The sequence below is a fragment of the Lagopus muta genome, chromosome 24, assembly GCF_023343835.1.
Source record: "Lagopus muta isolate bLagMut1 chromosome 24, bLagMut1 primary, whole genome shotgun sequence".
NCBI classification, from domain to species: domain Eukaryota; kingdom Metazoa; phylum Chordata; class Aves; order Galliformes; family Phasianidae; genus Lagopus; species Lagopus muta.
Window position 1 is genome coordinate 59,439 of NC_064456.1, and position 25,129 is coordinate 84,567.

At 56.1% G+C, this 25,129-nt stretch overlaps 2 protein-coding genes across 11 annotated transcripts; both read right to left on the minus strand.

Moving 5' to 3' along the window:
* Positions 1-3,351, minus strand: SMPD2 (sphingomyelin phosphodiesterase 2). 2 transcript variants are annotated; one of them, XM_048925656.1, is made up of 11 exons: positions 3,215-3,351; positions 2,584-2,660; positions 2,099-2,195; positions 1,938-2,014; positions 1,781-1,874; positions 1,606-1,695; positions 1,265-1,347; positions 1,029-1,161; positions 843-947; positions 617-773; positions 1-407 (listed from the first exon to the last, which is right to left on the minus strand). In XM_048925656.1, exons 2-11 carry the CDS (start codon positions 2,631-2,633, stop codon positions 61-63), a joined length of 1,233 nt encoding a protein of 410 aa, XP_048781613.1. In that variant the 5' UTR covers positions 2,634-2,660; positions 3,215-3,351; the 3' UTR covers positions 1-60. The 2 variants fall into 2 exon arrangements, with proteins under 2 accessions (XP_048781613.1, XP_048781614.1); XM_048925657.1 differs by having other exon boundaries at positions 2,584-2,673.
* Positions 3,352-4,097: 746 nt separating this feature from the next.
* On the minus strand, positions 4,098-24,644 carry TEAD3 (TEA domain transcription factor 3). Of its 9 annotated transcripts, none has more exons than XM_048925638.1 (13): positions 24,444-24,644; positions 15,753-16,006; positions 12,742-12,878; positions 11,152-11,403; positions 9,323-9,334; positions 8,834-8,971; positions 8,615-8,658; positions 8,472-8,533; positions 7,929-8,062; positions 7,647-7,820; positions 7,165-7,305; positions 6,809-6,961; positions 4,098-6,327 (listed from the first exon to the last, which is right to left on the minus strand). In XM_048925638.1, exons 2-13 carry the CDS (start codon positions 15,886-15,888, stop codon positions 6,214-6,216), a joined length of 1,497 nt encoding a protein of 498 aa, XP_048781595.1. In that variant the 5' UTR covers positions 15,889-16,006; positions 24,444-24,644; the 3' UTR covers positions 4,098-6,213. The 9 variants fall into 9 exon arrangements, with proteins under 9 accessions (XP_048781595.1, XP_048781596.1, XP_048781597.1 ...); XM_048925639.1 differs by having other exon boundaries at positions 12,742-12,806; positions 24,444-24,643; XM_048925640.1 differs by having other exon boundaries at positions 11,152-11,214; positions 12,742-12,806; positions 24,444-24,641.
* Positions 24,645-25,129: the final 485 nt, after the last annotated feature.

Consider the following 25,129-nt stretch of genomic DNA (forward strand, 5'->3'; position numbering starts at 1 on the left):
AAGGGTTAAAACACCTCTTTTATTTTCTTCAGCTAAAAAAGGGGTCAGGATGGGGCTGGGTCAGTGGCAGGGGAGGGGCTGTTCCTGCAGCCCCTGCGTCGCCATCTCCATCTGCTCCTTGGTGCCCTGCAGCATCTTCACCTCGATGCTGTGGAAGAGGTGGAGGCCAGCAGCAAGGAGGAAGGTAGCAAGGGCAAGGAAGGCCAGCAGGGAGAAGGAAAGAATAGGGAAGGGCTTCCCAGCCGCCAGCCCTCCCAGCACACCCAGCACTCCCACTGCCTGTAGCAGCAGCAGCAGCATGGCCAGCACTGCCATCCTGCCCGAGGAATAACGCTGCCGCTGTGCTGTCAGCAGCCCCATGCACACCTCCGTCCGTGCCTCACTCAGCACCTCCACCAATGCTGGCACTGTGGGAACAGGGGCTTGGGGGTGACACCCATCCACACCCATTTGGTCCCCATCCAGCATATTTCTGTCAGCTCCCTTCTAAGGGGTGCCCCATAATATCCTCCCCATTTCAAAGCCAGTGGTCAGCAGTATCCCCAGTGCATGCAGGACCCCACTGGCTTCCTCAAACCCATGTCAAGGGGACCTCAGTGGTGTCCCCAAATCTTACTGGCTGTGCCAATGGTGACACCCGCTGTCTGTCCCCTCCTTTGGATGCACAGCACTGCCATCACAGCCTCATGGTCTGAGTAAGGGATGTCCATTCCTGGGACTGTTCCCATGGTGGTCCTCAGCTCTTCACACTTCACTGTGAAGCTGGAAATAGCCTGGGAGAGGGGGCAGTGGGGTCACTGGCTGTCCTCTGCCTCGTGTGCAGCATGGAGGGACCCTGTCACCTTGTAGAGGATGTAGTCGATGCGGATGCCCAATGGGAAGGGCTGTAGCTCTGACTTGACAGCGAAGCAATTATTTGGAATGAGAGTGCAGCCGTCCTCACAGCCCTGGGAACAAGAGCCCTGTGCCATACACTGGGCAAGGATGGGCACACGGCCAGGGGGTGTGCTTGCTGAGCCACCACTCACCTCAAAGTGCTTGGCCTCGGTGAAGGCATCCTGCAGTCCCGTCCAGCCACGCAGAAGCCGGATGCCCACGTCTCCAGGGTGCATGTTGAGGTCTCCCCCCAGCAGCACTACATCAGCTGCCTTCGCCGTGTGGCTGCAGGGACAGGACTGACTCAGCCCCCTGGTTCAGCCTGGGGGAGGGGGCACCCCGTGGTGCACCCCTCCCATAGTCCTGGCTGCAAGCTGTGAGCACTCACCGAATGAACTGTGCCAGTTCCCAGGCTTGCACCACGCGGTGGGGCAGGTAGGCGTCCTTCTCCCGGCTGTACTCAGCATGCAGCTGGAAAAGCAGGGAACAAAGCAGCCATGATCTCCTCCCTGCAGCACCTATCCCGCTCCACAGCTCCTTGCAATGCTTTGGTCCCATGGCTCTGCCTTCATTCTACTGACAGCTTGGGACCTTCACTCCACTGTGCTGCCCAGCTGGGGTCACTGTCCCCCCACCCTATGCAGTATTGAATCATTGCATTTTAGCAGTGTCCCCAGAGAGGGGACAGCAAAGGAGGGGTGCAGCCACCTGTCTCCCTCAGATACTCACGTGGGTGACATAGATGTTGAAGGTGATCTCGGCAATCCTGACAACGACGAGACCCACAGACTTGCCGCAGAACCAGTCTCCATGGTGCAGCTGCCAAAGGGGAAGGGGGGAGGCAGAGCCTTGCACAGCTCAGCAGCACCCTGTGGATGCCATGTGCCCTACCCACCCCACTCACCATATAGGGGTATCCATTGAGCGAGTACTGGTAGAGCAGTGTGTCCAGGATGGGGAACTTGGAGAAGACGCAGAGGCCGCTGCCGATGACACCACTGTAGGGGGGCACAGTGAACAACCACCTCCCTCCCTCTAGGGAATATCCCAGCCCTTCTCACCTTCGGAAATAATGGGAGAAGGGGCAGCAAACACCCAGCTTTGCCTTCAGGTCACTGTAGTCACGCTCACTCCATATCTGCAGGACAATGAGATAGGCTGAGACTGGGTGTGCTCAGCATGTGGGCTGGGACTGGCACGATCAGTTCACAAGTGAGCTCACCTCCTGCAGCAGGACAAGGTCGAAGCCCTCCTGGCACAGCCGGTCTCCGATGAGGCGGATGCGCTCCTGCCGCCGCTTGCTCAGGTAACGGATGGCCCTAAGCCATGGAGAGGAGCTGGGGATAAGGGCTCATGGGGACACAAATTGGGGAAGAGGGTATGGGGCAGGTTGCAACTCAGGTGGGGGGAGATGGGATGATAGGGTCGTGGGGCAATAGGGATGTGCAGGGGAGGCTCTTTGAGGATGGCTTTTCCCACCTCCAAGGTGAAGCAGCGCATCCCCATTTGGGGGGCACATGGAGGGCTCTTTCCACAGGGGAGAATGGGGAGCACAGGGGAACAGACAAGGAGTAGGACAAAGCCCAGCTGAGTGCCCTGCCCTCTGGGCTGTGAAAATAGTGTGATCCGACAGCCAAGCAGGCATGAAGGTGGTGCTCCTAGGGCAGATGTCTTCATACTCACAGCCTCACCAGGCTCAGCACTTACCAGCAGTTGAGGTCAAAGACACGGAGCCGCAGTGCAGGGTCCTTCTCCATTGCCCAGCAGCAGCACACTGGAGGGTCCTGCAGCAAGCAGCTTTGGGGTGACAGAGCCACACAGAGGGCACAATGCTCAGCCTGCCACCTGCTCTCCCTCCCTCTCCCCCTGAACCTCAAATTGCCCCAAAACAGGGAGCCAACTGCCCAAACCTGCTCTGTGCTGATGGGGACAGGGAGGGCGCTGAAAGGGGTGGGGGCAGGGATGGGGCACCTCCCTATACTGAGTTGTGCTCACTGGATAGACTTTAACCACAGTGCTACAGCACGGCCCCAAGCATGAGAACAGTTATGGAGAGCTATGGGGAACGGACCCTGACCCGAGTCAAACTCCACCGTCCCACTGCGCGTCACACAAAGGAGTTTTAAAAACTGGAAAAAGAAAAAATAAAAGAGCCATGTGCACGTTCCCCGCCGCCGCGCTGGGCGCCTGAACCGGCCCAGAGCTCCCATTCGAGCTCTCACCGAACTCTCAGCCCGGGCCGATGCCACTCGGCGGGCGGCGGAATCGGGACGCGGAGCAACAGGTGGGAGCGGAGCAGAGCGCGGTGCCGGAGCGCGGCGCAAAATCAGGAGCGCACCTGGTGCGTGTGTGCCGGTCCAGCTGCGGTCCGGTTGCGGTGCCGTGCCGGTCGAGGTCGGGTTGCGGTGCCGTGCCGGGGGACTACAAGTCCCGGCAGTCAGCAGTGCGGAACGGGAAGGGGAAGGCAGCAGGGAGCGGCCCCGGGAGGGCGGTGCGTAGCGACTAGGGGGATGGCGGCAGTGGGCGGAGTCAGTGGAGTCGTGGAGTCCCCCGGCGGTGCGTCGCGCGTCGCTGCAGACTGCCTTCGGGTGGTGCTGCCCCGCTGCTCCCTGCAGCCCGCTACTCTTTTTGTTCCAGCGTGCAAGCTGAGCTGGGTGAAGTAGAAATAAGTATCTCGGGTGCCGTCATGCCACGCTGGACAGTTTGGCTTACAGAAAGAGGAAATATGGCCAGTGTTAGAACACGGCCTCTGTGTCGCCTTGCGATGGGAGAAGATCGGGTGTTAAGTAGCCACGGGAGTGAAAGCAAAGCTGTAAGGAGCGATTGTTATTGACAGCACACACTCAGACCTCCAATGCCTGATGCTGGCACAAGCAGTCTGCAATCCCCTAAATATGGGTCAGTGAACCCAGCAATGCTGCAGGGCTTCTCCCTCCAGCCTGGGAGACAGGGCAGGGAGAGAGTGGGAACAGGGCAAGGCCAATCCAGCACAGCCAACCCTGTGAACCCATTACCAACCTAGGCAACACTACAAACCCGTTATCAACCCTGTAAACCCATACAATTCTACAAACCTATCACCACTCATTCAACCCTACAAAACACAGTAACCCACTGCAGGATGCATTCCAGCACTGGGTTAATTGCAGAAGTGTAACCCAACCATAGCAGGCCCCATAGACCCCACTGTCACAACAAACACCAAAGGAACGACAGAACTATTTGAGCCAACACAAGAACAAATAATTTTAATGGTTTTTCAGCAGACCGTACTTTTCTCGGAGCTCCACAGTCTCCTCTCTTTGAAGTTGGACAGATACAGTAAACACAACAAATACATGATACAACCCATCACAGCTGGATTAAAAAAATACACAAAAAATATAATACATAAAAAAAATTATTATTTTTAACATTGTGGACTGACACAGCTCTAAAAATGGTGATTGTAACCCTGGTAAAGCTTTACAAAGTCTTTAAAAAAATAAAACAGTACTTCATGTGAAATTCATAAATACATTGGAGGAGAACAGAGGGGCTATGGGGAGGGCAAGGAAGATCTCTGAGGCCGTGGCTGAGTCTTAGCTGGGGCAGGAGGGAGGGATGAAGGGATAGAGAGAAGGAGGGATGGATGGAGAAAGGGAGGGATGGATGGAGAGGTAGATGGAGGGATGGAGGGAGGGATGGAAGGAGCACAAAGCGGTCCAGTTAACGAAGAGTTCCATGTGATGGTGGGAGGTTTGAACTTGGATTCCCAGAGTTTAAATCAGTGAGCGAAAAAAAAAAAAAAAAAGAAAAAAAAGAAAAAAAAACGGCACAACCACAAATAACAAATGAACATGCTACATATGAGAGCCTGGGACGGGGGGGCTGAGGCTGTCCCTGTGATTTTCCCCTTTCTCCCTTTGACCCGGCACTGGAGTGGCTCTGCTGGGATGGAGCCCCAACACATGGCATCAGCAAAGGGCATTTCCTGAGCTCTGCGCTGCCCCTGCACACCCAGCATCCCATCACCAATCCCCAGCTCCATCATCCCAAAACACTCTGCACTGCACCTCCCACTGCCTTCAGTCTTCCTCCAGGCAGACAAAGTGTTTCTCCTGCCCCCCGCTCCATGTCACCCTGCACAACCCTCCTGGGGATGCTCTCCCTTGCAACCTGCAGGACTGGGCAGAGTGCATTGGGTTACTGTGGGCTGTAGCCCCATATTCCCTCTGAGCAGACCCAGTCTTGCATCCCACATATCCTCTGCCCCTCTCGGTCCCCTCTCTATCCCCTCCTCTTCCCATTCACAGCTCAGCTCCATGATCCTCCGGACTCGGCTGCTTCCCACTGAGAAAAAGCCAATATCAGAACTGTAAAAACAGAAAAACAGGCCAAAAAAAGATGGAAAATGTACATACGCAAAATAAATCAAGCAAACCCACTGCACCATGGCAAATAGCACCGAGGGGTGCTGGGGTTGGAGAAAAGCCTGAATGCAATTCCTGGAGTATGCACAAACACCACAGCAATGTGATGACCACGAGCCCCATGGTAAGCTCCGGCCACAGGCACCAGAGGTGACAGCAGGGAGTCCTGGGCACTGTGGAGTGGCACAGGATGGAAAAGGCTCAATTCTGAGCACAGTATTAAAAAGCACTTTTTAATTAAAAAAAAAAAAAAAAAAAAAAAAAAAAAGAGCCATTAAACAACGCTTTGCATCTCCCGCTCCCAATACTGCCAGGACAGGATGAGGAACACTCATCCTCATCAAGGCACAATGCAACTTTCTCCTGTTCATTTCTCCTGCTTAAGGCCACCACCCCTGCCCTCCTCCCATCTGATCCCACCTCTGCCCTGGGCTCCATGTCCTCACCACCACTCCCAGTGCCGGGTTACACCACTGTTCAAGGGATATCACCATGGACCCAGTGACACCACGCGGGGACCTGAACAGGGAGGCAAAAGCAGCACCATCCACCGCTCCAACATCCTGCACGGTCCTGGCTCATTGCACTGCATTCCCCATCCAGCGCTGGACACGGGCTCTTCTCCTTCCTCCCTACATTTCCATTCTCATTCTCATTCTTCTTCTTCTTCTTCTTTTTTTTTTTTTTAAATATATATATTTATTTAAAAACTGTTCCTAAAGTAGAAAACATCTGCAATCACAAGTCAGTCTTTTTTGGCTATTGCTTTTCTTCTTATTCCTCCTCCTCCTCCTCCTCCTCCTCCTCCTCCTCCTCCTCTCTTCCAATGACTCCCAGTGGGGCTGGGGGGCACAACAGGCGGCACTTCTGCACAACCCTCCCCACGTCCCTGTGTTCCTCAAGCCCCTGCCTGTCCCAAGGGCCCCTAGTCCTTCACCAATTTGTAGACATGATGCTGGGCGCCGTGCTCGCTGGTGGACACCTCAAACACGAAGGCGATGCAGAGCAGGGTTTCCTGGGTATCCCTGTTGGTAACAACCTGTGGGGAAGCAGAGGGGCATCAGTATGTGTACTGGGGGTGGATGCTGTTATTGGGGGTGTTGTGTGGGCTCAGGCATGGCAGCTTTATGTGCACTCATTTTGCTATCTGCTACTTGGGGGTTTGTGCAGAATCAGAGACAGCTGCACTAATCTGCACCACCAAAACTCTGCCCCCCTCATTGTTTAGGGAGTGAGTGCATGGGCTTGGGCACAGCCATTCCATTTTCACCATCAGAGTGTGCTCCCTGCAGTGGGTATGGGTTGGGGATGGATGCACTGCTGCTTTCAGTGTGCCACCCCACGCTTGATAATCACCATCCAGTAGGCTGCATGCACTCGGGCACAGCTGCTTTATTTGTGGCACCACCACTTGGTGTCCATAACTGGGGCAGTTCGCAAGGCCCCTTGCAGCAATCCATAGCCAATATGACATGTCCCACCATTTGATCCATGCACAAAGCTCTGGGAAGGGTGAATACCTGCAGGATGGTGAAATTCTCCAGGACGCTGTTCATCATGTACTTCTCTGGGAGATGCTTGAGTTTGTGGATGAAATTGATCATGTATTCGCACATGGGGGAGCGGTGGATGCGGTAGACAAAGCGGCTGTTCTCCAACCGCGCGTACTCTGTCTGCAATGACAGCCAGGCATCAGCGGGAGGGTGACACAATAATGGGGAATGCATGTGGCAGCCAACAGGGACACCGTGGGATAACCACAGCCTGTGCCCACACGCCCTACATTCACTTCTGGGGTTTTATCCATCCCACACTGTCCCAGGACTCGAAGCATGGACGCCATTCCCAAATACTCCCAACACTGCACAGCACTCACCTCCACCTTCTCCACAACCTGCTTCCCAAAGGAGCACACCTTGGTGGACACTGTGATGGTCATGTTCTCTGCGCTGCTGTACTGACTGCTGACACCATAGAAAGTCCCTGGCCCATCCTGGATTGTGCTGTTCAGATCAGCCTGAAGAGAAAAGAGAGGGATGCTGTCATGAGCCACTGTGTTCTTGGGAAACAGGACACTAAGATGGGTTGTGCAGAAAATCTGTGGGTGCCCCATCCCATGCCACGCATGGGGTCCTGGGCAGCCTGATCTGCTGGGGGGTACCCAGCCCACAGCAGGGGTGCGGCTGGGAGGGGGCTAAGATCCCTTCCAACCCAACCACTCTATGGTCCTATGACCTTTAATGTCCCTCCCAACCCAACCACTCCATGGTTCTAGGATCTTTAAGGACCCTTCCAGCGCAACCACTCCATGATTCTATGATCTTTAAGGGCTGGAGGTCAATCCTCCCAGTCTCATACCCAAAACTTGACGAGAAAGAAGGAGTTCTGGGGCCCACGCTCATAGAGCTCCTTGAGGCCACCCTTCTTCTCAGGGAACTTGTCGTAGATCTGGCGGATGTCCACAGCCTCCAGCAGTGGGTCACTATATGAGGGGTTCGTCTGCCCAATGTGCACGAAGAGGTGTTTGCTATACTGTAAGGGCAAATGGGGTCAAAACAAGGTGGAGGTCAGCTGAAAAAGCTGGGTGACACTGAGGGTGAGGGTGGCCAGGTGTCTAGGGGATGGGGAAGGCGGTGTTACCGTTTCAGCATCCCGTGGCACCTCCATGAAGGCAGAGTACTCGAGGAGCCGCAGCTTGGCAGAGGCGATGGTGCGGTCCTGCCAGACCGGCACAGCTGAGGCAGCTGGTGGCAGCGGGGCCAAGGGTTCATAACCTGGGGGGGACACGGGGCAGCGTCAACTGTTGTGAGCCCCTCTTGTACCACCAGGATGTTGCTTGCCTTGGTGTGCTCCCCCTGTCCCTCCCCAACCTTCTAGGACGGGCATTTTGCTGTGGGGTGGAAAATTTGCACCCTATCCCAAAAGGGGAAAGTAGAGACCTGCTGACTATGGGGTTTGGAGCTGGGTTTAAACCCAAGTTTTCACCTCAGGAGGCTGGGAGAGGTACCTTGGATGGGTGACATTGCTATATAGTATAAGGACAAAAAGTATAGGGACAAAAAGCTGTGAGTGTGCCCCAGGGTGGCTGGCAACATCAGGTGGCACCATGGAGGGGACAGAAAGCTGCATCCCCAGCACAGTTGTGAGGTACCAAGTGATACCCCCAGGAAGGACAGCACTTACTGGCTAGTGATGGAGGCATGGGTGGCTGGATGGGGTAAGCTGGTTGTGCAAATGGTTTAATGCTGAAAAACAAAAAGTGCCTTGTTAGGTTAACAAGGTTGGGTCCCATGGTGGGGCTGGTTGACATGAGGGCTTGCACTTACTCCTGAGAGGGTCCAGGCTGCCCTGGGATCGGCCCACTCCAAAACTGGGGAAGAGCAGAGAGAACACAGTCAGCACCCCTTCACCCCCCAGACCCATCAGCAGCTTCCAGAGTGCCCCTTCCACAATGCAGCCAAGAGGCTGTGACTCCCCCAGGTCCATGTATGGGTTCTTTCCCCCCACCCCAAGTATGGGGACTATGGGCACAGAGCCATCCTCACCCTGGGGGCAGCAGAGAAGACGGCCTGAGGAAGAGGAGGGGGGGGGCTGAGCTTGTTCTGTAGGACGCTGGCCGACACAATCTGAGCGGAGGACATGGACGCCATGCTCTGCAGAGCCTTGTCTTTGGAGACTTGGTCCTTGGGGGAGTAAAGAGAGGAAATGGGCATTATGCAGGGCTTTGGGTGGGCTGCCCTCACCTCCCCAGAAGTTTAGCAAAGTGTGGAGGTGTTGTGCAACCAAGAGATCAGGATGGGGGGGGGGGGGGAAGGGGCATGGTTAATGCAGCCAATACCAAAACTACACAAGGTAATGAACACTATCACCCTGCAAATGGCCTCCCCCCTCATCTACCTCCCCTCCCCACACATGCTGTACCACCCCTCCAGGTGGGAGCTGCCAGGTCTAGGAGGTGTCCCCACTGCCTCCCTGGGGCACAAAGGGTTTAGCAAAAGGCAACGGGGTAATCACAGTATCAGAGCTCAACTTACCAAGTTCATGGCCTGTCCGCAAAAGAAAGGAAAAGACATGGTTAGAGCCAAGGGGATCTTGAGTACACCCCCTGCACTTCCACTTTGCCACCATAGCCTCATTTTGGGACTGACTCCCCTGCTCTCATGCCATCCTGGTGGTGGGTACCCCTGCCTTCACTGCTTTGTAATACCCTTCAAATCCTGCTTGCCCCAGTGAGAAGGTGAGAACCAGACTCCTTCAAGAAATCCATTTTCCCCATTTTTTCTCGCATTTTGAGGGCAGAAGCTGACGGCAGCAGGCACTCCCCATCTGCAGGGAGAAGTGTACAAGCCAGTTCTTCACTCCCCTCCTCACCCCGCTCAGGGGTCTATGGCCCCATTTATTCACACCTGGGGCACAGCAGATGTGAGATAAATACGGTTTGAGGGAATGCTGAGCTCTGTGTGCAGGAACACATTGGCAGCACGAACCCAAAGAATATGACTGCACCTTAAAGAAGTCACCACTTGCTGACAGATGAGAGTTCTGACTCAGTGGGATGAGAATTTGTCTTAAGGTCCCAGATTTGCCTCCAGGAATGGATGTGAAAGGATGCTCTACATTCACACTGCACTGCTTCGGAGCATTGCTCTTGGTCAGCCCTGAAGCATGGCTGGGGCTGGAGCCACTCATCCAGTGCCCTTTTAAAATTACTTTTTGCAAAGCTTTCTGTTGTCATTCATTCTATTCCACCAGCTGTCCCCACTCCTGGGCTTGGGGTCTGGTGTACAATCCAAATCATTTGGGGTCCCCTCCCAGCAAACAGCTGGGGATGACGGCGGACGGTCCTTGTGGCACTGGGATCTACCAAACCTGCTCAGCGCTTTCAGAGGGCACAGCGTGGTAATCCTGGAATGATGCCCCCCTGCTAGCCCCAGTGCAGGAGCACTCAGACCCAAATGGCGGCGATGTTTTGGGGACTGAGTGAACCTCACCCAGAAGTTCTGGAGACAGAATGCTGTATTCTTGGGGCCAGAAGCTTTCAGGGCCCCCAAATGAGCCTGAATCCAGCTGAGGGGACTGAATCAGGAGCAGCCCAGGTTGTGCAAATGGAATGCCCTCAATGGTCACCAATGGGGACCACTGGGTGGGGACACCTGGGTGGGTCCAATCCAAGGAGGGCTCAGTCCTTTGGGCATATCAGTGCCTGCTGTGTCCCTCCATTCCTACCCTCCCAACAAATAACACCAGGAACAGTAGAAATGGTTAAGGACAGGTTAGTCGGGCTGCAGTTAGGAGGAAGGAAGGAAAGGAAAGCCAACCACAGCAGCAGGCGATCCAGTTTTTCCTAGCTTGGCTCCATTCACCCCTGGAACTATGGGTCGTCCTGGGACCATCACTGTGTCCCCAACTGGGAACACTGTCCCCACAACATGGTGTGTGCCATCCTTGAGGACACTGCTTGGGGACATTGCTGTTTTAGCCTCTGACAAGAGCAGGGGGAGACAATCCTTGTGACCATCCCAAGTCTGGGGAAACCTTTTGGGTTTTGCTTTGTTGCTAGTTGCACTGGGATGGGTCTTTTCCCCACTGGGAGATGCCCAAAAGAGCAGAGTGTATCACAAGGGGAGGATGTAAATCCAATTCCATGTGATCCAGGTCGGGGGGTGGAGAGGACACCATGGATACCTCCACATTTTTGGGAGACAAGAGGGAACGCGCAGCCCTTGCAGCCACTCCAATCCATCAGTTCCAGGAGCAAAGGGAGGAGGGAAGCAAAAAAAAAGCCATCAAAAGGAGAGGAAGCTGCACACTAGAGAGTGGAGAGTGTTAGTGGTCAGCAGGCAGGAGGGAAGCAGGCGCATACCTTCAGCTTGGACTGAATCTCCCGAGATTTCCGTCGGGCAAGAACCTGCAAGTGGCTAGAGACCTGCAGAGAGAGAGCAGGAGAGGGGAACAGCAGAGCCGTCAACCAGAGGAAAAGAGAGGAAGGAGAGGGGCTGCCCATGCTCAGAGAGACACCGCCGAGGACACCTGGGCACGGGTGCCAACGTACCTTGATGCCAACCTGGTACTCCCGCACCTTCTTCCGAGCTAGAACCTGGATGTGGCTGGACACCTAGCGCCCACCACGCCGTTAGAAAGGAAAACACAGAGCATGAAGACATGTCCCTGCACTGCCCCAGGGGAAAGTGTATGGGAAAAATGGGGCACGTAGATCCAGAGTGCTCCAGGAGATGCTCGTGGTCTTACAGCATTGCAGTTGCCCTGAGCTAGAGGAAGGAAAGTTGAGGGGGAGGAAGTGGGGTCCATGGGGAGAAGGCGGTGGCTCAGTGTTTACCATCTGTCGGAGCTTCCCAAAAAGACAGCCCCACACCTGTGAGCGCACACATCCCTGCTGTGCTTTCAGTAGAGCTGCAATGAAACTGCTGGTCCCAAAGGGGATGCAGCATACCTGGGACCCCTGCTGATACTGCAGGTGGGAAATTCAATAAGAGGTTTTCTTTTGTGCAGAGCGCTCCAAGCGCAGGATGGGGCTGATCTGCAGATCCTGAGTGCATGTCTCTGCTCCCAGTAGGGCTCACTTTGGGGGGGAGCAACTTCAGCACCAGCACCCGACTCTCTCAGACAACAAAGGCATGAGGGGGACAACGTCACATACATTGATACCCCCAGAGCATTGCTTTCATCTGTGCCCTCTCCTTCTCTCGATGGAAGGAAATCCAAGTGAGATGCTTGCAACCAGAGATACCCAGCATGAAGGTGAAACACAAGGCTCAAAGCCAGAAATGAAGAATGCAGTGGCTGTGGCTGGACCACAGTCCTCTCCTCCAGCATCAGTCTCAGAAGAGTTTCCCCACAGCATACGGGTACCAGGATCCATCCTATGCAGGGACAGTGGCATGGGGCCACTCCACTATGGGTCACCCCAACCCCTCTGTCCCATGTCCCCCTGGGGAAGGTCATCACATCCATGAGGATGCACAGTGGGCAGAGATGAGCCATGTGTATGTTCTAAGTGGGCACAGTGCAAAGAGGGCCGCAAGCATTGTGCAAGCAGAAAAGGAAGGCCATGTTTCCCTGCTCTGCTGCCACCCCCAATGCTGCCACTGCCAGGCAGTGTTACTCTGGGGACCATTGCCACACCGCTGTCCCCTGGCTGCAGTGGGCACAGCTGGGACTCAGCCCTCAGAATACCTTCAAGCGCACTGTATGCCACACAAGGCACACAAACAGACAAGGAGCTTTTGGGACATGGGAACAACCTCTGGCTCCAGGTGGAAAGAAAGGGCAATGCATGGCGATGCTACAAGAGCTGCAGCTTGAGTGCTGTTACGGAGAAATTGACCCAGTGAGAAGAAAGTACAAATGCATGGCACAGCCAGACCCCTCTGGGCACCCCATCCCCAGTGCCCAGATAAAAGCACCCTCAATAAAAGCAGAGTGCCAGCCTCACCTGCTTCCTTGTCCGTGTCTTCCCTGTCCGCAGCTTGATGTAGCGCGCAATCAATTCGTTGCGACCTGCGGGGATGTGCAGCATCAGCCCCAGCACAGCGGGGAGAAGGGGACAGCACGGGACGAGGGGACACTGGTCTGTAACAAGGGAGGAGGCTCTGCCAGGAGATGGCGCTGCCAGGACAGCTGTGTGGCCCGAGGGAACACTGGGGTGGCCCATGGGGACATTGGAGTGGCCAGCCGCCAGCGAATACATGGGAACATGGGAACATCCGTTGTGTCCACCACCCCCAGCACCATGGAGGACAGACTGGTGGTCAGGGGGTGGTATCCACTGGTACCCCCCCTACAGAAGTGTCCCCAACATAGGTGACCATGGATCCCCTAAAACCATCCCAATAGGGCACTCCTTTGAGCACAACCCCATTCTGTACATGGGTCCTGGGTGCCCCCTGAGCACTGAGCTTCCCCCAACACACCAAGCCGCCCTTTCCACCAGTATTTCCTAACGTCCTGAGCTTAATTCAAAGCAGAAGTGCTTTTGCACCACATTTTACAGGGCCAGCTGTGGCCAATCTGTGCTCCAACGTCAGAGCAGCTGGGAGCATTCTTCAACCCGGCCCTGTTCCCCCCCAACGCCTCACCCCCCGCACACGGGGGCGGCAAGGCACGCCAGATTTATTTTAATGGACCAGATGGTGGTGGTTGGAACTTGTCGAAATGCCCTTGGAGAGGGTTTCAGCTTTAAAAATAAATAAATAAATAAAAATAAAATAAAATTAAAAAATCCCCACCACCCTACCCTGGGCAGCTCCAGAGCAACTGGGAGGGGAGGGGGAGGGGGGTGAGAGGGGACACATGAGGACTGACAGTGCCAGGTGCTATGGGGTAGCTGCAGTAGGCAGGGGGTGGTGGCCACAGGGGGGTCACCATGGGTCCATTGGAAATGTGGGCACAGAGAAGGGTCCCTGTGTTCAGTCCTGTCCTCTGTTCAGCAGCCATGGGTGCCCTGGTGCAACCCCATGGCAACCCCAAAATGGTGGTGCAGACATCAGTCCTGCCTTTTAATTAATGAGCAGCCCCTAATGACCAGGACTCACTTGCTCTTGGTTGCCAAAACACTGGCTTGGAAGGAGCCGTGGCACCATGCACCTATCCCGGCCTCATCCTGCCCAGCATTCAAGGGTGCCCCATGCACCCATGCCTCATCCTGTCCAGCACCCACAGGTGCACCGGTGATGTGATGCCACAGGGTGCAGCAATGCCTGTGACTTGTGGGGTGTTAGGTTTGGGACCTTCAGCACTCTGGCTGCACGCAGCCCATTCCCATGTCCCATCCCCATGCTCAGCAGTGTGGAAGCAAATATGGGAAATGAAACCTGGATGCAGCGATGCACCCAACATGATGCCCAACACTGGACATCTCCCCACACCTCTGCCTCATCCCACTGGGGTGCCCATGGCTGTGTCCTTGTGATTCACTCGGAGCCATGCCATTCCCTCGGTGAGGGCACATCCTCCTCCAAATTACCACATTCCCCAAATTCCTCTCCCCTGACACCACCACGTCAACCAGTTGGACAGCTCTGTTAAAAATAACCCAGTGGGACACGCCGGCGGCCAAAGAGCGGTGCGAGCATGACCAGCCCACCCCATGGCTCCCACCTGCTCCTGGGGCACGTGCACATCCCCACCCCATTTCCATGGGACACTGGCACCATCCCCTGAGTCAGCACAGTACTAAGCAAAGCCACTCATCCTCCCATTTGGGTGCTCCAAGAGGGTTCCCAAATCAGTGCCACCTGGAGATGTATAGCCCCAGTGTGACCCAATCGCTCTCCCTATGAATATGTTTCAGACCCTGCCTTCCCCCTTTGCAATGCCCAAAGCCACTCATCCTTTGGGTGCTCCAAGGTGGTCCCAAAGTATTGCTGTCATGCGGGGATGCTTGGACCCAGTATAAACCCATTGCTCTCCAACAGGTTTGTTCCGAACCCCACTTTCCAAAGGCACCTCTGAGAGAAGAGCCCTCTGCAATGCCACCCCCAACCCCTAAATACAGAGCCCTCTGGGTGTGCGATGGGAGGTGGGGGCCACTGCCTCTTTAAACAGCTGCCAGATGGCTCTGAAAGGCTGGAAAAACCGGTCTGCGCCCGGGTGTGCTGCGCAGGGCCAGACTCCCAGCGGCACTTCAGCTATTCCAGGAGAAATCCAAAAAATGCACCCGCTCAGGAAGCCCTGTACTGCCTTTCAGCCACCAGTTCTGACCAGGGTGCCCCAGGGTGGCACTGGAATGGGGATGGGGATGGTATGTACCAGGTACCCAGTGCCCTCTGTGCCGTGGGTGGATAAGCCATTGGATGATGACGGCATTGTCACTGGTGGGTTTGGAGGTCACCACCAGGGATAGCAGTGTGGCACCGTGTCCCACAAGAAGGAGATCTGAAGTCACCTGTGAGGGGCTGACATCGTGGGAGGGAGAGAGAAGGGGACAGCCCCACTGTGGCACAGATGTGGACACACACCTTTGTCCTCTCCTTGGTGGCACTGCGCACCCCTGCCTTCATCACCCATCCTCATCCTTCCTGCTGCAGCGGAAACAAGGCTGAGCCCAAGCAAAACGCATTTCACAAATGGGGCAATGTCACCTGATGCAGAACAGGTGGCTTGGAGTGGGCTGAGGGCCACAGCCACCATTCTCTTGGAGCACTCCCTGGTTCAGGACACTACAGGGAGTGGTATGAGACAGGACCATGCCCACTCCCTGCCCCACGGCTCCACCAAACCTGTCAGTCCAGCACATTGAGAGCAGGAGGGAGGAGATGGCTGTGACAACACCATGGGGACATGGGTCACTGCCCTCTGGTACCCAAAGCCACACAGCTTGGGAAAGAACTTTTGAAGTTGGGGTGCTCTGGGTTGAATCCCAGATGGGTTCAGGGCTCGGAACCAGCCCCATCCCAGTGCACAGTGACACACACAGTGCCCAACCCATCCTGTGTGTGCACTCACCATACATCTTGCCTTCATCCGAGAGGATGATTTTCCGCCGGCCACAGGGGGGGTAGATTGCCAGAGCCTCCTGGAAGCTCTGCTCGATGTCCGGGCTCCACACTCCCTCAGCATCGTTGTCCAGGCTCTTGTCCATCCCGTCCTGGCCATCTTCCCGCCCCTCCCCGGGGCTGCTGCTGGCGTTCCAGCTGTTGGACGCTATGGTGCTGGCTGCTCTGGGCTCTGAGCCCGAGCCCCCACGGACACGTGGCAACCTGCAAGAACAAAGAGACACCCCTGAGACTTGGCCGCAACTGTCATGGCCATGTTGGAGTCGCAGGTGACAGCATGGTCCCAGTACATCCCCATGCTGGCACTGCACTAGGAGAGCACGCCGGTGCCAAGCATGCACACAGCTGCATGCCTTGGGGACATGGCCACGTTTGCCATTAAACACCCCAAATCCCGCAGAGCAAAGCCACCACATGCCCACCCCAAATATCACTTGGGAACAATCCATGTGCTGCACTACACACAAAGCATTTGGGCATATGGTGCCCATACAGAGCACTTGGGCACACATTGACACTTGGGGACCTGTGAGCCTCAACCCTGCACCCCCAGTTCAGCAGAGCAAAGCCACCAGATGCCCACCCCAAATACCAGTTGGGAATAGCCCATGTACTGCACTACTCACAAAGCACTCAGACACATAGTGCACACACAGAGCACACACGGGCACCACGTGTGTCCATGGGGCACAAGATGACATTTGGGGACCTGAGCCCCCAAAAGGTGGGGAGGGGATTTGACAAACCAGGTGCCCAAGGATGCTTCCCTGCCCTCCTGCACAGTTTTGCAGAGCAGCATTGGATTCTGTTTGGAGGTGTCTCGCTGCGCAGTGCTACGCTTCCCGTTTGGGGTGGGAGCGTGCAAAGGTCTCAGCACGCAGACATCTCCTTTTAAAGGAACTGCAGCAACTCACTGGCTCGGGCACGCGCCCAGGCTGCTTTGTGTTGTGTTGTGTTTGTTTTTTTTTTTTAATTTTTTTAATAAAAAAAGAAACTTTTCTCCCCCCTCCTTCTTTGCCACCACCCTCTCTGTGATGTCAGTCCCTCTGACCCCCCCTTGCTTGCTCCCCCCCATTCCAACGCCCCCCTCACCCCCCCCAGCGCTCCCCCTCTTGCTGAACACTGTGGCCAAATAAGGAGAACTGGATTGCAGGATGGAGCCGGCAGCCAGGGGAGGGATGGCGGCAGCGGGCTGCACTGCTCTGTACCCCACGCTGAGCACAGCCCTGGGGGGCTGCATAGGCTGGGGGGAGGGGCTTTGTGTGTGAGCAATGGGGATGGGAGAGGGATGGATGATGCAGAGGGGCTATCACATAGGGCTGAGCCCCCCAGCGCCCACCCCATGCAGTTCCCTGGGATCTTGTCAACATGCAAACCCCACAGTGGGTGCAGGGATGGGAGAGGGACTGCCAGAATGCGGGCGGCCTGCCTATGGATTGGCACATGGGACTGAGCCCATCCCATACAGCCCAATGGAACCCTGTTCCCATGTAAACCCTATACTGGTGCTGAGGAGACCCCCTGCAGACCCCACAGCACCCAAACCCCACAGCTCTGAAGCACCTGGAGTCTCCCCTAGTAATGTGAGATCCCCCCCTCTGCAGTGGGATCCTCCTCATGGGATTCGGGTGCCAGGAGAGGACAGACCTGAGAATTGGGTTGCAGGGGTTTTGCAGGGTGCTACAGCCTGAGGCAATGGAGGCTTTGGGGAGCCATAGGACTAGTGGTACCACTGCCCACATGGTGACAAGTGGCACATGTCACCATCCCCTTCTCCAAGAGCTCCCAGCTCCTTGCAGCCTCCCCACATCCCTCCCACCTCACTGCCTCCCTCCCCAGCAGGGAAATCCCAGTGCAGCCCTTTCAGGGAAGCAGGGGAAAAACAGAGGGAGGAGGAGGGCAAAGTGGGGCCCTGGCCAAGGTGCGAGGAAACAGCTCCTCCTCCATCAAACCTGCTTTTAGCTAGGCCAAGAGATTTTATTTCCTGGAGGGAGGGTGCAGAAAGGCAGCAAGTCACAGCTTTGACGTAAGGGGCCGAGCACAGCGCTCCACCCAACCTTACAAAACAGCAACCAGAAAAGCAATTAGGAAACCAGCACGGCTGGACCTGGGTACCAGCCTGCCCGACCTGATCAAGGCTGGGAGGGACTGGAGCTGCAGGAATAATAACATCTCAGTGTGTCCCTCCTCCTGGCTTCTGCTTGGGACAGGGACTGAGCCTCTGTCCCACAAGGACCGTGGCACCTCAGCAGAGACATTCATAGCCACACGGCAAAGAGATGCTTGTTGTACCGTGGCAACCTTGGGGTACCCAAGAGGGTACAGGATGGGTACTCACAGTGGGCATGGAGGGGGCCACCAGGGCATGGCCAAGGTGAAACTGGGAGATAGAAACAGATGTGGCATTCCTGTGGGCTGCGTGCTCACCCCAAGCTTGGCCCCAGTGCAGCTCAAGGGCTCACCAAGGTGAGGGTCCTCAGTCCTAAAATCCTATGAGAAATCCCTGCCAAACCCTGTGGCATCAAAAGCTTTGCCCAAGGGGTTGCAAAGAGTGGGTGCACAGACTGGGGAATGGAAATATTGAAGACACAGTGGCGGTGCCCAAGTGCCCAGGTCAGGAGCAGAGTGCTGGCAGGGCACAGTGGGGGCAGGAGCAGCAGAACCTGATGCAGTAAGGACTGTGGGGGGCAGAGGATGTGTGGGAGGAGCATGAGGGCAACTGGGGCTGGGAGCACAGGGATGGAGCTGGGAGCATGGGGATAGAATGGGGAGCATGGAGTGACACCTCATCCCCAGCATAGCTACTGAGCTTGGGGTCAAGGTGCATACTCTTCTCCCCAGCATGCTTAGCCCCAAAAGCACTTCCACCCACCACACATCACTGCAGCCCCATATCCCGATTATGTGGAGCAGAAAGCCAGGATTTGGGGTCTGCCCAAAGCAAGAGAGGATGGATGGATGGAGGAAGATGCCATCCTATGGTGGCTATCATCATGACACAGGGACCAGGACCTTCATCTTGCTCCTCACTTGCCACAGCCACCCCTGCCCTCCTAGTGGCATCAAGGTGGCCCTGCTGTGGGTGACAGCTTCCCCAACTCCATGGGGAGCAGCCTCAGGACTGCAAATTGGGGACACACACATTTGAGCATGAGCAGACGCAGCACAAAGGGCTACCGCCACCACTTTACTCCCTCCGCGCGCAGCGGAATGGGGCAAGCCAGCCCTCCCTACTTGGACCCCATAGCAAAAGGATAAAAGTTCAGCAACAAGTTGGGGCAGGCATCGGGGCGGGCGCAGCCTCACCTGCACAGTAACTGCTGTGGTGCAGACACTTGATGGGGAGGGGTGGGGGGAAACACGGGGTCATCACCACTGGTGGCACAGAGGGAATCGCTCCGTTGGGCTGTGCTGCTCAGACACTGAGGCAGGATGGGTGCGATGTGCCCCGAGGAGGACACTCGGGGTGCCAAGAGGAGCTGCCCCCTTTGGTTCTGCAGAACCCCAAGCCAACAAACCCCAAAGCAGAAGCCCCAATGCATTGGGTGCAATGCAAGCGCCCACCCAGACACCAGAAGACAATCTGTGGGACTGTCCACTTGTTCCTCGGTGATGGGAGGAGCACAGGGTCACCCACACCATGACACATCCCACGGGGCTGTGAGTGGGGCAGTGGAGTCCCACCTGCAACGAGAACATGACCGATGTTTCAACAACCCAAGGTCTCCTAGGAAGACCCCAGCAATGGGAAGACGTTCCCCTGTTCACTAATATTCCATGCTGCACACCAAACCATGATGCTCACTGTGCAATGACCCTTTGTCAGCACTGGGGCTGGAGGTGGCACAGCTTTGCTGACCCCACTCTCTTCCTCCCAGCAGCTCTGGGGCTGCAGTGTGGGACTCTCCTGCTCCCTTCCACCCAGGGCTGTGCCACGGGGCCACCAACAAGCCCCTGGTACTTCCTACAGAGCAGCCTGACTAGTTTCCTTTCCTCTATCGCTTCCTGTCCCTTCCGGCTTGGCAGACGGCTCAGGAAGCAATCAGAGCAGGGAAACTGCAGGAGGCCACGTGGCAGCATCCCACCGGGGTCTGTGGTGCCATTAGGGCCATCCAATCATGGGATACTCATCTGTGGGGTGCCCAACCATAAGGTGCCCACCTACGGGGTACACACTGCGACCCCACCCTGCAGACCTCAGCACAGTTCCCCAAAAAACTGCCATCACTGCACTGGTCAAGGATGCTCCATTTCAAATCATGAGGGCAAACGATGGGGAAATCTCATTGATGTGTCCCTGTAAAATTAGGGTATGGTCAAGGGATAAGACCTAGGTGAAGCTCATGGTGCCTCAGGTAAGATGCTCCACACTGGTTTTTGGCTGCTGGAGGACCTAGACTAGTTTCACCCAAGGCTCTGGGCCCGGGACATGGGGACAGATGGACACTGTACCCCATCCTCTGTCCCTCCTTGCCCCAATTACCCTGCCCAGCCAGGGCGTTGCACCCGTCAGGTCATAAATAGAAAGCTTTGACGGCATTAATTACTCTCTGTGTTATGAAACGAGAGCAATGAAAACAACAGGGTTGGGGTTGAAGACAGGCCACCACCATGGCCACCCCATGACACGCACAGCACCAGGTGACCTGGAACATGGAAGGGATATGAAGGAATATGCTTTGCTCCCACCCCCAAAATGTGCCCATCCTGGTATGCATGGGGACATTTACCACAGGGTGGCCACTGTGTCCAGGACCCCAAGACCCATTGCCACCACGGGCAAGGGAGAGCTGTGGGTACCAGGGCTCTGTGCACACACATGGGGCAATGTCCCCTTGCTGGGTGGGAGAGACCCCAGAGACTCCCTCAGGACACACTCCTTCCACGGAAGAGAAGGTTCGGGTGCTGCTGACCCCACTGCAGGGAGAACATCTTCTTAGGGATGGAGACTTCTGGGTGAAGAGGAGGAAGAAGAGCAGGAGGAGGAAGGCTTCAATGCATTTCTCACTTGCCCCCTTCCCAGTCACCTCCGCCCCCAAGAAACCCAACCCTACCCTGAAGCAGCTGCACTGCTGCCTGCACCAACACCACGGGGTGAGCACAGCACTGCACAGAACAGGAAACCAGTGGGGCATGCAGCAAAGGGAGCAACAGCCAACCCCCAAACTCATAGGAAAAGGCTTGCAGGGTCACAGGAAGGCTTGCAGAATGCAACCTTTCCTGCCTGATTTCCCAAGCTAGGGACAGTGGGGTCACTGCTATGAGGTCCCCAGTGTCACCAACCCACATGGGACAGCCTACAAACCAAGACCATGCAAAAACAGCGCAGCACTGAGTGCTGTACCACTTTATTCCCAGAAAGGAATATTTAGGCTCAGCATCACCTCACTGCTTGCTACCTCAGACAAGCAAAGTGAGTGAGCGAAGCACCCTGCTGTGCCATGGACATGCACCATCACTTTCTGCCCAATCTCTCTCAGCACTGCCCAACCCATCTATTGTCCCCACTGGGAGTCTTGGGGGAAGCTCACTCCCATCAGGCAGGCAGGCACAGGGTCCTGCCCAGTGCCTTCACCTTGAGAGGGATGAAGCCCGTATCATCATCATCACCAAACCCAATGTCCACACTGGTTGTGTGCACAGCAGGAGTCAGCAGCTGGGGGAGGGCAGTGGGGAGCTGGCACGGGCCTGCAGCCCATCCTCCATGCACAGTGCAGCTGTAAACTTTGAACATCTTCCGGAGAGAAGTTAGTGGCTGTTGTGAACAGCTGGATTTAATTTGATGAGGAGTGAGGAGGAGACAGTCGTGGGGAAATAATATGGCTTGGTGCTCCTGGGCGAGAAGCGAAATGTTTTTTCACTCCACTTCCCAACCGAGGTGGGGAAACTGAGGCATAGAGCTGCTGGGACACCAGTGGCTGAGGCCTCTGGGAGTGGTGGGATCACTGTCCCTGGAGGTGTTCAGAACCACGGAGATGTGGCAGCGAGGGACACAGTCAGTGGGTAAGGTAGGATGGGTTGAGGCTGGATGGGATAACCGTAAAGCCACGGCGCCCATCTCCCAAATGGGTAAAACCACCGCTCCAGCAACCTGTCCAAACCCGCACTGTATCGTTGTGTGCCCGCTGCAGGCTGGCATGGGGCACAGCCCCGACGGCTCACCCCATCATTACCTGCCTCCCTCCCTTCGTCCAAAAAAACATTTCGTAACACAACACGTGACGGTGGCAATCACGAACGCCCACACTCTTCAGGTGCTGTCCCCAACCACAACACAGGTGCTTGGGCTTGGCCACCCTGGCATGCTCCCAGTGCCTGACCCGGGCACCGACCCCCAAAAAAGGATATTTCCCAGCAGCACCCCAGGTTGGGCCAACACATAGAAACCATGATAGTCCCTTACAGCCTTGGAGCACCTTGGCGGTTGAAGTACAAGAGGAGCTCTTTGGGATCACAATACTTCAGATAGTGTCTGTCCCACCTCTGTAAGCACAAACCCACAAACCTCGGGAATGGTTCCACAGCCCATTTTCTGCTATCCACCTCTGCCCCTATTCCCACAGATGGAAGGCAGAAAGCCCCATTTTCTCCACAGAAAGCCCAACATCATCCAATTCTCCCCATCCCAATCTCACCCTTCGTCACACTTGGTGTGTTGGATGGGAATGGTGCAGCTCCGTGATGTTTCATAGGTTAATTATAGCCAGTGAACACAGCAACTCCCACATCTCCATAAGACACCAAGATGCTCCCAGCCCCACTCTCACAGCAAACAAGGGGTTAAACGGCAATTAAAGACGGTGCTGTTTCCGGTATCATGATAAATAGTGACCGTATGTCATGGGAAACGCAAGTGAGTTCTTCTGCTGTGGGCTATGGATGGGTCTGGAGGATGGAAGCGATTTTGCAAGACATGAGGGGGATATGGGCTGAGAAGGTTGGTCCCTGTGCAGAACCTCTTTTGTCCCCTGGAGTGCCATGGTCAAACCATCCCCATGCTCTGCGCTGTCAGCCCAGCCCGGCTGAGAGCCCCTGCAGCACCGTTATGCAATGTGGCCGCTCCCAAAGGGTTATTTTTGTTAGAAAAGCTGCTGCTGTGCCAAACCTGGGGGCAAGCCCGGCCTCAAGCTGTGCCTGAGGTTCTGCAGGGATAGGAAGGTCCCCTCATTCTCCCATCCCCACTCAATGTCCCTATCCCCACTGAGCAGGGCAGATCCCTGCATAGACTCAAGCATGTCCAAACCCAAAACTTTGTACCCCAATGGGACTTATGTCCCCTATATCAGGGAGCAGCTGCCACCTCCCCACCAACTGGGCCATCCCTGGTGACCTCAGCGAGACTCCTCACGCCCCATTTGGGGAGCTACTCATGGGAAAACCACCCCAAAATCCAATGGCTGAGAAGAGCTTTGGGGCCAACAGAGCACCAGATGTGACAGCACAAAGTGGGGCTCAATGCACCCCACAGCCCCCCAGCAAACACACAGTGCCCCCAGGCAGCGCAAAGCCCTGACTCACGGTGCACACGTCGGAAAGCGATAGGAGGGGGCAGAGGACGCTGGAGCCCAAAATACCCCAGTGCGCCTGACACAGAGATTAGCGCTTTGCTGCGACACTGTCGCCTGGCCTAGCTTGCCATGGCCCCCAGAAAAATCCCAGACCCTCTGCCCCAGTGTGGACCAGCAACACATGTGCATGCTTCCCCATTCCCAGCAGTTTTCTCCCTAAAAATGACTTCTTCCTGGGTGATTTTGGGCTGGATGTTATTTTTCTTCTGAACAGGAGAAGTGAAAAAACAAAACAAAACAAAACTGAATGAGAGTGCAAAAATAAAATAATAATAATAATAAAGATGACACATTGCCGAAAATTATACACCTAATCGCTGACTCGTTAGCAATGCGCCCCTATGACGAGGCACAAAGTGTTTAGCATACACTCAGCGCATGGTCATGTGTGTGACACACATGTAACGTGACACGTCCCCGTGCCCCGCGACCCCACTGCCTTTGGGGTGGGCATGGTGGGGTGGGCATTGTGCCAGGGCTGTTTATGTAACGCCCGCTCCAAAGTATAGGCTCTATTGCACACAAGGCCCCTTTGTAACCCTATGTGTAATCCGGAGATGCACAACGCGAAGGGGAAAAAACATGGATTCACCCCGACGCAAACCCTTTGGGATGAGAAATGATGAGTGGGGTCGGGGAGGGATGAGCCGTCCCGCAGCGCTGAAAATGGGAAATGGTTGGAGTGGGGGGGGGGGGGGGAGGGTAAGTGGGGAGAGGGGTGGGGGGAGTTGCGTGATGGGGGGGGTCCCGGCACTGAGTGGGCTGGGGGCACTGCAGAGCCGTCCGGGGAGAGAAGGAGCGGCCCGGAGGAGCGCACGGAGAGGCCCCGGGGGCGCTCCCAAAGCCGAGCTCCCGCCCGGCTGCTGGTGGGTCGGGGGGCACATTGGACCCTCTGTTCACCTACCCCTCCCCCCCCGTTCCCCACCGCCATCCTATGGAGCCGGAGCCGCCCCTCCCGGGCTCGGTGCAGGCGGAGGAGGGCTGCGGGCCGAGAGGAAGGAGCGCAGGAGGTGGAGGAGAAGGAGGAGGAGGAGGAGGAAGGGGGGTAGGGATCTCTTCCCGACGGCGCTTACCTGCTCCGTGCTCCGGAGGGCTGGGCCGGCCACGGGAGCCGGGAGAGGACTGGGACCGAACCGGGACCGGAGCTGGTGCCGGGGATGGGCCGGGGGAGGACGATAGGAATGCGAGAGCGCTGCAAGCTCCGGAGTCCGCACAGGGAACCAGGCTCAGGGACGGGAAAGTTTATGCAAGGGAGGAGCAGAAAGTTGGAAGTCAATCAGGAGGCGGAGGGGCAGGGCCGACCCTCCTCCCCCGGCCTTCCTCCCACCCTCCTTTCCCGGTGCTCTTCCCTCCCTCCTCCCGAGTACTCCCGCCCCGTCGGGTCCCATGTCCGATCCTCGATTCGCGGTCCCGTCGCGGTGCGGGGATACGGAGGGTTCGGCCCCCCCGGAGCACAGCACAGCGGGAAGAAGGGGCAGCGCAGCCCCGACTCCGGGAGGGACTTCTCGGAGCCTTTATCCTCCTTCTCCCTCAGCTTGGGGTGCTTCTGCCCTGTGCCAGCCTTCATTGTCCTCTGTGCACATCCTCATCTTCCTGTGCTCGCCTCCCGCACACCCCTATTCCTTCCTGCACGTCTTCATCCCATAAACACCTTCACCCCCAGTATCCATCTTCACCCCCTGCACACACCTTCACCCCTTCCCCTACACTTCTATCACCCCCCACACACACCCTTATGCTGTGCCACACGTCTTCATCC

Bases quoted from the DNA above. Each gene is read 5' to 3' on its own strand.
- TEAD3 (XM_048925638.1), bottom strand. From the start codon at position 15,888: ATGGACAAGAGCCTGGACAACGATGCTGAGGGAGTGTGGAGCCCGGAC. The intron at 12,879-15,752 runs GTGAGTGCACAC...CCCTTGTTACAG, and splicing joins GGATGAAGGCAAGATGTATG to ACCAGTGTCCCCTCGTCCCG. The intron at 8,063-8,471 runs GTAAGTGCTGTC...TGTCCCCCCCAG, and splicing joins CATGCCTCCATCACTAGCCA to GTTATGAACCCTTGGCCCCG.
- SMPD2 (XM_048925656.1), bottom strand. From the start codon at position 2,633: ATGGAGAAGGACCCTGCACTGCGGCTCCGTGTCTTTGACCTCAACTGC. The intron at 2,015-2,098 runs GTGAGCTCACTT...ATTGTCCTGCAG, and splicing joins ACCTTGTCCTGCTGCAGGAG to ATATGGAGTGAGCGTGACTA. The intron at 1,696-1,780 runs GTGAGTGGGGTG...CCCCTTTGGCAG, and splicing joins TCAATGGATACCCCTATATG to CTGCACCATGGAGACTGGTT.